The 11,041-nt window shown below is 50.9% G+C and overlaps 1 protein-coding gene across 1 annotated transcript in view; it reads right to left on the bottom strand.

The window, feature by feature from the left end:
* Positions 1-11,041, bottom strand: part of Ttc28 (tetratricopeptide repeat domain 28) — a 558,472-nt gene that overhangs the window by 45,853 nt on the left and 501,578 nt on the right. Inside the window, exon 13 of the mRNA XM_010604145.1 lies at positions 3,216-3,356. Within this exon, the coding sequence (XP_010602447.1) occupies positions 3,216-3,356 (141 nt within the window). The remainder of the gene's footprint in view (positions 1-3,215; positions 3,357-11,041) is intronic.

An 11,041-nucleotide genomic window follows, 5' to 3' on the forward strand; every position in this document is an offset into this window, starting at 1 on the left:
TCGCTTCTCGGCCTTTTGGCTAAGATCAAGTGTAGAAATGGGAGGAAAGGAGCTAAAGGTGTAGGGAAGGTGTGATACGTAGGGGAAGAACAAAAAGGGAAAAGAAAAAAATGTGAGAGAATGAAAAGATGAAAATAAAGCGTTTGTAGATGGGGAGGGGAGGAGGGGGTGAAGGGAGGGCAGAGGTAAGGGGAAAAAAATGAGAATCAAGACTTGCCATGTAAAGGTACATGATCCCAACAATGAATGTAACTGTATTGTATCCCTAAATGTACCAATAAACTCAATTAAAAAAACAAAACAAAACAAAAAAAAAAAACAAAAGCAGAACAAAGACCAATTCCTGGAGCGGCAAGAGAGAGAACTCTCAAGCCAAGCCTCACTGGACTTGAATTAGCTACACAGCCTCACTGCCAAATCAGTCCCTCTAGTGGCCCAGGAACAAAAGGGCCACCGAACCCATGAACTCATTGGGGTGGCAGCGGGTGCTGCTCCAGCACACACGGCCTTCTGCACACGGCTGCCTCCTCTTCACCTCTGTGGGGTCTGGGCACGTGTGATCAGGCCCTGGTCACTGTCGGAAGTCTGCAGAAAAGCCACTTCTTAGCTGTCCTGTTCAGTGATAGGGCAGCCCACTTCTTAGCCAAGATCCCTGGACGTACAAGGGGCAGAGGGAGGCTGGGGATGCTACAGCAGCACAGGGTTGATAAGGGAAGGTGCAGGCCGGCGGGGCAGCTGGAAGGCATGACCTGAAATTAGCTTTGGCACCCACTTGCAGGCAGGTTTACACCCTCCTGGCCGTGTGTGCTCAGCTGAGATGTGTGCTTACAGGGCTGGCACACTCGCTAACCAGGGCGTGTGTCCTGTAGCTGTGCTCCCTTGTGGACAGGGGCAGCAGAGGACATGCCATACTGAATGCTGTCCTGGACCATAAGGACTCACTGCAAAGGGCTGCTGCCCTCTTACAACCAGCCCTAGTAGCCTCCCAGAGGTCAGGACTGGAAGGCTTGAAGAGACCCCTTGCTTTTCTGAGGGCAGGACCGAGGGCCTGAGCCAGGTCAGAACACATCTTGCCAAAGAGGCTGGGCACAAGAGTGCCTACTGGGCCGTGCTGCTTCTCACCTGACACGGGGCCCAGGCCAGGAGACTGCCTACTTGGAAAACAAACTGTGCTGTTTAACTGAACAAAAACAGGCTCCTAGTATTGCATTCACAGGACCTACCTCAGAGCTGCCTAGAAGGACAAAAACCGCGTTTCTAAAATAAGCAACTCCACAATCCAAAATCCGTAACACCTCAGACTCAGGACTGATAAAGAAAGGTTCTGGACACACCTGACGCAACCCTGTCCTCCTGTGGTGCCGGGTGGCCGCGGAGCTGGCTCCCGAATACCCGAGCAGCAGGGATCGGTTACCACGGATGACCCAGGGTCCTTGCCGCGGTGGGACAGAAGAGGCAGCTACGTCAGACTTCTTCCCTTGTGCAGTTCACCCACCTATGTTGTCTCAGGAATTCACCCAAACGCAGAGAGCCACCGTGAGTGCCTTCCAGGCGGCAGCACACCACTCATGGGTTACTTACACACTTGTTCCCTTAGGTCCCGTTTATTTTGTTATTTTTTTTTAAAGCATGGCCAAGTTTATTTGAGAAAGTAAAAGTGAAGAGTGGGAGAGAAGCTGGCCCTGCGGAGCAAGCTTGGGCAGAGTGAAAAGAGGAAAGAGCAAGGCAGAAGAAACCCTGGAGAAAGCAGGTGGGCTATCGTGAGAGAAAGCCACGCCAGCCAGTCTCGCCTCTAAAGGACCTCTGCAGGGTGGGAGGTGTCTCCACTTAGGGTTAAGGAAACTGAGGTTGACAGCAGCGAGCCGGAGCCCACGCTGCTCCTGGCACGGACTGTGAAGGCTAACCCTCACGCTGTGCTTCCTTACACCTGGCCGTGTCCCTACACGAGCTCAGAGCCACGCAGGCCACGGTGAAGGAGGTGGAGGAGGAGGACCTGGGTGTGGATGTCCTGGCCTCCTTTCAACCGAGCTGCCAGTTCTTAAATGCCTGGCCCTTGGCTCCCTTCCCACTCAGCTTGGCCCTGGGAAAGTAAACACGCGTTTGTCACCCTGACAGCACAATAATGAGAGGAAACCAGGGCCTACAGCAGAAACAGACAGAGCATACAATGCCTGGCACAGCAGGGCTGCCAAGCAAAGGCCACCTCCCACCCAGCACATGTCCCTCACCCCTGTGTCCAGGTCAAGCAGCTGCCCTTCAAAGGCAGGTCCCCATGCCGGGCCAGGGACCCACAGAGTCCACAGGTCCTTCTGGAGAGGTCTGCAAAGCGTGACTGCCAGATTGTTGCTGGACAGCCACATGACCGCAGGAGAGGTGCCACCCCGCTGGGTGCTGTGAAGGAGAAGGGTGCGCTGGCTTGGCAATTTCAGCCACGATTCATCCCGAAGCTGCGTGGAACAGCGGTGTGCACGAACGCCGAGCGCCCCTGGGCCTCCAACATCGACTGAAGACCCTTGGGCTTTTCGGCTTCTGTAACCATGTGAGTCAGGTCTTCATCTTAGGTCTCTGAGCTCTTTATATAAATCTCAGTGTCATCACCTCTTAGTTACTATATAAGCTCTACAATCTCGTTATCTCTTTGTATAGATATATAGAACATATACATCCTACTAGTACATTTTCCTGTACCTTATTTTTATAGCAGTGTATTTGTCTTTCCCTCTTCACACATACAGTGTGCATATTTATATTACATACACGTCCATCTTCTGAGCTCGCTGGCCGGGCCAATTTCTACCTCTGGCGTCCCTGGCTTCTCCACCCTTGCCAACCTCCCTGGGCTTCAGGCCAGAAAGTCAGCGGTGGCACCTGGCCTGCAGGTTAGTCACCTGCAGGTGCCATCAAAGACATGTGCGCTGCTCTGGCTTCGGCTTGCTGGTTAGGGAGTCAGCCCGGGGCCTGTGTGAGGCAGCTAACGGTTCCCTCAGCCTCCCCTCCCAGCAGCACGAGGCCTGTCACTCACCATTCCCCATCTGAGCCGGGGTGCTCTGTGACGCAGAGGCCCTGGTGAGCATGGGCTCTGCGGCATCTCTGTTGTGTCTGCCACTGTACCGCCCAGCCAGTGCCTCTCTAGCAGGCGGGAGCCTCAGCGGAATGCACGCGATCTGGGCTTGGGCTCCGCCCAGCACCAGGCGCAGGAAGAGGGCCCAACGCACCTGTTAAAAAGGTTATTGCGGCGTACCATCCGCAGAAAGCCCGTGGGGTCAGTGACTGAGTTGAGCTTGTTGTTCATCTCTTCAAACTGCTGGTCCATGATGTCTCCGGCTTCACTTTCTGTTTCACTGTTGGCACAGGCCCTGCAGGATAAATGACAGAAAAGCCAATCAGGAACAGGATGCACTGGGCTTCCGAAGTCAGCTCTGAGGTCCCACCCGTCTGTCACCCCAGAGCCCCAGTACTGGTGCCTCCTGACTCCAAGGCCTCCTACTTCCCTCCATGGCCCTAAGACTTGCTTCCATACCACTGCTCCGGTCCACTCTGGCCAGTTGTTGATGGTCTGCCGTACCCACTCTGCTGATCCCGAAACAGACTGGAGCCGCATGTGAACAAGTCCCATGGTCTCAGGGTCCAGCACAGGCCCAGCACACATCAGGGGCCCCCTGTCTGGAGGGGCTGGCCAGGCACCTCCCTCCTGGGCCCAGGCGGTGACACATATGGCTGTGGGATAATCCTCAGCATGGGATCTAGTCCAGCCCATTCCTGAACCCGTGACCAAGTACCCGTGCCAGGCACCACGCTAGGCTTGGGGACACACAGCCTAGAAAGTCACTTCCAAATGAGGAGATGGGGCTGCAAGGCTGGGCAGCACAGGCACCGCTGAAATGCAGGTTTGAGAAAGGCTGGTCAGGAGGCCCCTTCTCCGCGTTCAGCATGAGAAGGTGACTGTTTTTGAACTAATCCATATTCCCTCATGATGGATTTTAACAGAATGCTTGGCAGTGTGTTCTGAATAAACAGAACCACCCAGGAGTGTCCTGATTCATCAGCATGATTACACTGACAAAAGGCTCATTAAATGTAAGTGCCATGCCATGCACTGTGCCCCAAGGACACAAAGACAGCTGCAACCAGGACACATGTGTCCACAGGAGCACCGTCCATCCCCACAGTGAGCAGCAACCTCTTGTACCCCACGCTGGTGGTAACACCCACGCAGGCTCGGCAAAGTGCATCTCAGCTCTGTGTCTGACCTCTGCCAGGCATCTTGGGCTTGCACAGAACTTGGTGGAGATGCCTAGTGGAACCTCATCCACAGATAATCTCAGTCCACGGGAAGATGACTTTCAAAGTTTCCTGGTGACTAAGGGCCACTGTGGATGAGTGGACAGCACAGGTCCCTACAGGCAGAAGACAGACTTGCAGCCTGTTCTGTGCTGGTCCAGTGGGACGCTGGGAAGGCTATACTTCCTGTCACTGTGAGAGAAGAGGCTTCACACGGGGGGCCTGGGTTTAAGGTAATCTCGGCCTCTTCCAATGGCCAGGTTGTTGATACCTGTGACTGAGAAGGGACAATAAGCTCCTCACTGGATGATCCTGGAGGCCAAATGAGATACAACATGCAAATCTGTGTGGTAAACCTGAATGCTGTATGTGAACGTCAACTCTGGCACCATGGTGAATTTTACATCAATCTGACTGGGCTGCGGGGTACCCAGACACTGGGTTAACTATTGTTCCGGTGTCTGTGCTAGTGTTTCTGGTAAAGCACATCACCCTGCCCAGTCTGAGTGGGTGCCATCCAATCCCAGAAAGGCCTGAATAGCACAGAGAGGCTGAGAAAGGCAGGATTCACTCTGCTCTGCCTTCGGGTTTCAGATCCAGACTCAGACTGGTACTTACTCCATGGCTTTCCTGGGCATCTCCTGTGTTGCCCATGACTTGCAGATCCTGGGACAGCTGAGCCTCCATAACTGTGACAGACAGTTCCTTATCATAAGTCTCTTCGATCTCTTTATAGAAATCTTTAGGAAATGTCTTTATCACTTACTCTAATTATGCAATTTCCATAATCTCTTTATATAAATATATAAAGACATATCCTATTCATATATATTTTGTATATCGCATTAGTATATAAATGCGTATGTATCTATATATACATATGCATATGTGTATACATATTGGTTTATTTCTCTCACGAACGCCTCCCACAAAACCCCTAGGAATGATCCCGGAACCACAGGGCAGCTGGTAAAGAGTCAGCCTCTAACCCACCTTCCCTCTCGGCCATGCTGACCGGAGCTGGCACTGCTGACACAGAACAGTGGCTGGCATGCGGCCGCTGTGAGGAAGTGCTGAGTGACAGAACTAATGGCTTACGCTGGAACGCACCTCGCGGTGTGTGAAGGACTTTCACACAGACTGGAGTTCACCTGTGTGACGACCCCGTGACCCAGCTCTGACCGTCTGTGTACCTGGGGAGACAGGTTCTGAGAAGACACAGGTGGCAGAGAGGGTCCGAGGCCAGCTCAGGTCTGCGGCAGGGGACGGCTCATGTTCCCACCCCTCTCAAAGCTCTCCACTTGCTATACTTCAGACTTCTCTTTACTGGGGTTCGACTGGGGGTGTGAGGGCCGAGAAGAGGAAACTTCAAGTATCTAAATACATCACCAGGGCCTGCATTACGCTGGTGAGCAAGGAAGGCCCAGAATAGGTGAGCAGGCTAAGGTCTGAAATGCTCCCTTGGGAGCTGAGGGCCCTTCACAGAGACCCTAGTAAATATCACCCAATGAGCTCCTCTGCCCAGGGATGCATTTATCACCCGAATGCAACTGCCTGCTTGAAGCTGAGAAATCTGCTTGTCATTCAGCACTCTGCAGAGGAGAGAAGAATTGGCTGGGATCAGTATCAGCTCCATTATCTCTTAGTTCCACTCTAGCTGTCAGCCACAGACTGAGCCCTCGGAAGCTCATGCTTAATGGGGTTGTTTCCTCTTTCCTGACCCTTCCCAGTATTAACACTGAAGGGGAAAATAAACACGTGATGTCACAGATAAAGGAACCTCCGATTTACAAAGCAAGCCTCTTCCGTGTGCCATGGTCCCAAGAGTGTTGGCCACTAGTCCTCCCGTTAGGGTCCCTCCCAGTGATTCCCAGAGAGGCCACAGTGCCTCAGAATGGCCCCCACAGGCCTTGATTCAATTCACCCTGACCCAGCGGTGAGTCCTAAGTGGAAGCAGGGGATAAACAGGTGACTCATGCTACACTTGCCTTCAAGGTGCGTCCTGTCCGGAATGACTGGTGTTCTTAGAGTTCACTTTTCACTAGCTAATCCCTTTGTACTCTGTTCTCTACTACAGTTAACAACTTTTCATCTTAAACTATCCCTGTTCAAATGACTGCGTGGTTTTAAAGTTCTGCTTGGATACTATTAACTTAAAAATAAAATAAATCCTGCTATTACTAAATCCTGAGAGAATAAGAAAAGTTGAGTTGCACCTTGGGCCAATCATTCCTACGGCCACCATCAAGAACATCTGTTACTCAGCCATCACGTGCCAGGCCCTTCGCGGGGGCTGGGCTGACTTCATGTGCGGACACTGCGCTGAGAGGCTCGGAGAAGGTGCCAAATGGGCTTGCTCATCTCTACAGCCCGTGCGCACTACATGCAGAGATCACACGAGAGTGGGAGAGAAGAGAGAATAAACGCGCAAACGGGCATAGAGATATCAAACAGGACACTTAGCTTGTGGCCTGGTTTTGGTCACCCTTCGGAGGGTCCTGATCTGAACAGAAGGATTGCTAGACACAGACAAAACTGGTGGCATAATTCAGCAGGGAGGAATCTCAAAGGCTTCAGGGGACAGAGGGGATGGTAGAGCAAGAGGCATGGAGAGGGACCTCCCGGCACTGGTAACGCAGGCACGCATGAAGGGCTAAGACCCTGTCTCTCTTGTTTCTCCATCTGGCTTATACTCTGGTCTGTCTGCCCAGCTCTGCACCCTCAGCCCTGGCTATCTGTCGGAACCCTGGACTTCACACCACATTCCATTTCCCTTTCTCTCGTGCCTCTCAAGGCCTAAGGATTCCAGCTCACACTTTCTTCTCTGTTCCTTTTGACTCCTGGAGCCTTGACGGAGGTAGAGGATCCTGTTTTTGCTCTTGGCCCCTGGCACAGCACTTGCCCATCAGCCAGGACTGGACCTCAATCAGTCTCCTGCACTGGGTCAGGCAGAAGCTGAGGTCTAGATCATTGCGGTCATGGAGGACAGGGAGGGCACAAGGCTGAAGTCAACACAAGCTGGCCCAAGTGAAGACAGTGAGGTGTGCATCCTGATGAGGGCTGTGAGGGGCACCGAAGGGAGAAGCAGCACAGAGCAGGTGGCAGCCGCCCCACAGTGCCTGCAGGCCCTGCTGCCATCTGTTTCAGGGACCCGGAGAGACACGCATCCTGAGTGCTCTGGGGAATATCCGTCATCACCAGAGGTAGGCTCCAAATGCTATTCATATGCAGCTTTCCCCAGAGAGATGGAAACAGCCATGAATCAGGCCCCACAGAGCCGTGCCAGAGCTCATCCTGTTCCTGGGACAGGGCTTGGCAAGAGGTTCCAGACAGGATTTCCATGTGCAAGGGCGGCCCCCGATCTCTCCAACTGCATCCTTTCCATCACACTCTGATAGCTGTGGCTGAAGCTCCACACGGGCAGACTTGTATTTGCCTCTCACACCGTTTAGCTAACTCGTTCATTCCTCATTCTCACCCTGTCCTCCAGGGTTCTCTTGCGCTGATGACCAGTTTCTCGCCAAAGATCAGCTTCTGCACTCCTCAGGCTGGAAATCATGGGCAAGAAGCTTCCAGTGTACGGGGCAGGTTGGCAGCTGCCCCACGAACCCACAGAAGGTAGGATCTTCTGCATCCAAGGCAGCAGAAGACCCCTTCTTTCAGAGCAAAGCCATATTTATAATTGGTGAAACTTGAGGAAGCAAAAGCCAGTTTCTTTGCTGTCACTGCGCACGTCATTTAGAGGCTCCTGGCTCCAAAGGGCAGGTTTGACTACACAGCACCTTGGGCTGAGAGATCCACATCAGGAAGGAGAGAATGTCTGGGGGATGAGCACCACGGGCTTCCCTCAGCTCTACACAGTCAGTCTGTCAGTAGGGGAAAGGAGCCATTTCTCCCAGAAGTCACTAAGCAGTGCCTGAAGCTACAGACGTGAGATTCTGGGAACTGAAAATTTCTGAGACCTTTGAAAACTCTCCCATGTTTTTCTGTCTATCTGGTTTTTGACAGCTATCATCAGAAAACCTTGAAATGAAAAAAGCCTGGGACTGACTTTTAGGGACAACAAGAAAAAGGGAAATAGCCTACTCTGTGAGTTGTCCCAATAAAAGAGCCCAAGAAACAGAGAAGCAAAGAGTCTCGAAGGCAGGAAATCAGGCTACGTGCTGGGATGGGAAGGCGTGGTACAGACAGTACGCAGCCGACCATAAAGATTCTACTAGAAATTGCCTCTCTGATCCACTGGGTCTCAGGTCCCAGGAACCATACTCCTTTCCCCAGAATGTGTGCCCTGGGATTCAGGGAGAGCTGAGTGGGACTCTGGGCCTAGGAACACATCCCATCTTGTACCTCCAACTCCATCCTGCAAGTGGGAGGTGGCTAAGCACTGCAGGGACCAGCTTGCCTCGCACAGCCCAGGGGCCCTCTGTGCAAGCTTGTGCCGGAGTTCATGGCCGCCCCACACCACAACTTTACTAAAAGTCTCACTGTCTGGTTTAGACAAACTTCCAAGAGGACTGGTGGGTGGGCTGGGGGTGGGAGGTGTCCTCAGAGATCTGTACGGCTCTGCTGCGTCAAACCACTGCCACGGAGTCACACGGACAGCCAGCAGGTGAGAAGGGCGTGGGTACACATGGAACAAAACGAGCTGCCATCTTCCCACGAGGGCAGGGACAAGCTGAAGGCTGCTCGCCTCAGCAAATTCTACAGTAAGTCCACTCACGTCAAGCCCAGGCTTCACGTCCACGCAGAATATGACACAGCAAGCAAGACCGAGGTCAAGTCTACTGGTGCAAACCCCACCAGCAGCACCACCTTCCTGCACTTGCTGCTGACCCTGCTTAGGTAGTGATAATGGTTGTTTATCAGAAATCCAGTCACCATTACAACATTCACTTGTCTCTCTGGAAACGCTTATATTTGGATAAAACTAGATTTAATTCTTTGCTCCTGTGTGTCACTCTGGAAATTGCTTTTCTCTGTATCTTCTCAAGACAGTAATCCATGCTATTAGCTCACAGTTGTTATTTATGGAACAAACCTTCTTTTGGTCTGAAGGCAAATGATTACATTTATCTGCCAGAAATCTACACACATGTATGCACACGAATGATCGGTAAATCCTCACATTGCTGTGACTGTTAAACTGCTAAAAGAATGAAAGTCTCCCCCCAAAATACTTTATTAAGAAATCATCTGAATAAAAAGAAAAGACAAAGGTTCCAGCCTCCGGGATCCAGAACACTTTGCATACTTAAGTCTGCAGTGCTTTGTGAGTTCCAAGCTTATCTCATGGCCTGAAATTATCCAGTCTGTACTTAAGTGTTAGAAGGAGGAACACAGGGTCTTTTCTTAGCCTTTCTTCTTTCTGTAAACACAGTGATCAGACAAATGAGAAGGTTTCCCTTCCGCAAGTGCAATGGCCTGTGTACATGAACATGGAAGACTGGAACTGACTGGAGGGCCTCATTACTTGCTGTTTTACTTTTGAAATCTTTGCTGAGGAACAGAGTTGTTGGCAACAGAGTTCTTCACTGACAATGTGGCTCTAAAACCCGCCTCTACGTGTCTGATTCAGTCACACTGAAGAAAGCCGAGTTCAACTCATGTGAATGCTGTGTTGTGGTACAAAGAGACAGCGCGCTGGAGACTGGGAGACAGAGGGCTGAATCTCATTCCTCTGGATACTGCCTATGGAACTTAGGACAAACAAACCCCTCTTCCTATGTGTAAAATGGGATAATTACTATATAGGACCGACAAAAAAAATGTCAGTGCGGCGCCCAGTGTGGAATCACAACCTGATAGGCAGGCAGTAGGTTCGACATTTTCCTTTCTAAGCTCTGTGATTAAGCAAAGGATGATTGAAAAACATTATGAATGTTGTAAATATTTATACTTTAAAATATTTATTACAGTAACATATACGTTACCATTAATCTCCTTGAGACTCCTCCTCCTTGCTTTAAACATTTATTTACACATCATTCTCGCCTCTTTCTTTGGACTGCTGTAATCTTCGCTAAATGTTTGAGAATAACAAGAGATTTTTGTAAGTTCTCTCATTAGCTTCTGAATACAGAACAAAACCAGTGCTAAATTATATAATCAGCTGAAGCACTTCTGGGTTCCTCCTTTATGAGTCTTTGTGAGGTGTGATAACAAATATGGTGAATGCGGTTGCTGGCGACCTTCCAACAGAAAGATCGGCTTGTGAAAACCCTGCAGCGTGCCCTCATTCACCTTATTGACCAGGTCTAGCCCTCTGCAATCCTGGCTCTCCCCCAAAGTTGAAATGACCAAGAAAGGCAACCATTTTGAACTGATTCAGGATATGGAGGCAGCCATGACAGCACAATTAAAAACACTCATGGGGCCGGGGATGTAGCTCAGTGGTGCCGCCACTTGCCTCGCAAGCGCAAACACCCGAGTTCGATCCCTGGTACCAAAACAACAACAACAACCAACAACAAAAGCATTCATGAAAAAGGACTTCCAGAACTGCTTCAGAAAGTGGCAAGAATAATAAGTGTATCTGAAGTGAGGGAAAATATTTAGACTAATGTATCTTTTACTGTAATTTTAAAAATTTAAACGTGCAATTTTTTTTTTTTTTTTTTTTGTTTGGTTTTTTGAGACAGGGTCTCACTATGTAGTTGAGACTGCCCTGGAACTCACTATGTAGCCCAGGCTGGTCTCAAACTCACAGCGATCCTCCTGCCTCAGCCTCCCGAGTGCTGCTGGGATTACAGGCGTGCACCAC

The sequence above is a fragment of the Fukomys damarensis genome, unplaced genomic scaffold (assembly GCF_012274545.1).
Source record: "Fukomys damarensis isolate Sample0158 unplaced genomic scaffold, DMR_v1.0_HiC HiC_scaffold_12, whole genome shotgun sequence".
Taxonomy (NCBI): domain Eukaryota; kingdom Metazoa; phylum Chordata; class Mammalia; order Rodentia; family Bathyergidae; genus Fukomys; species Fukomys damarensis.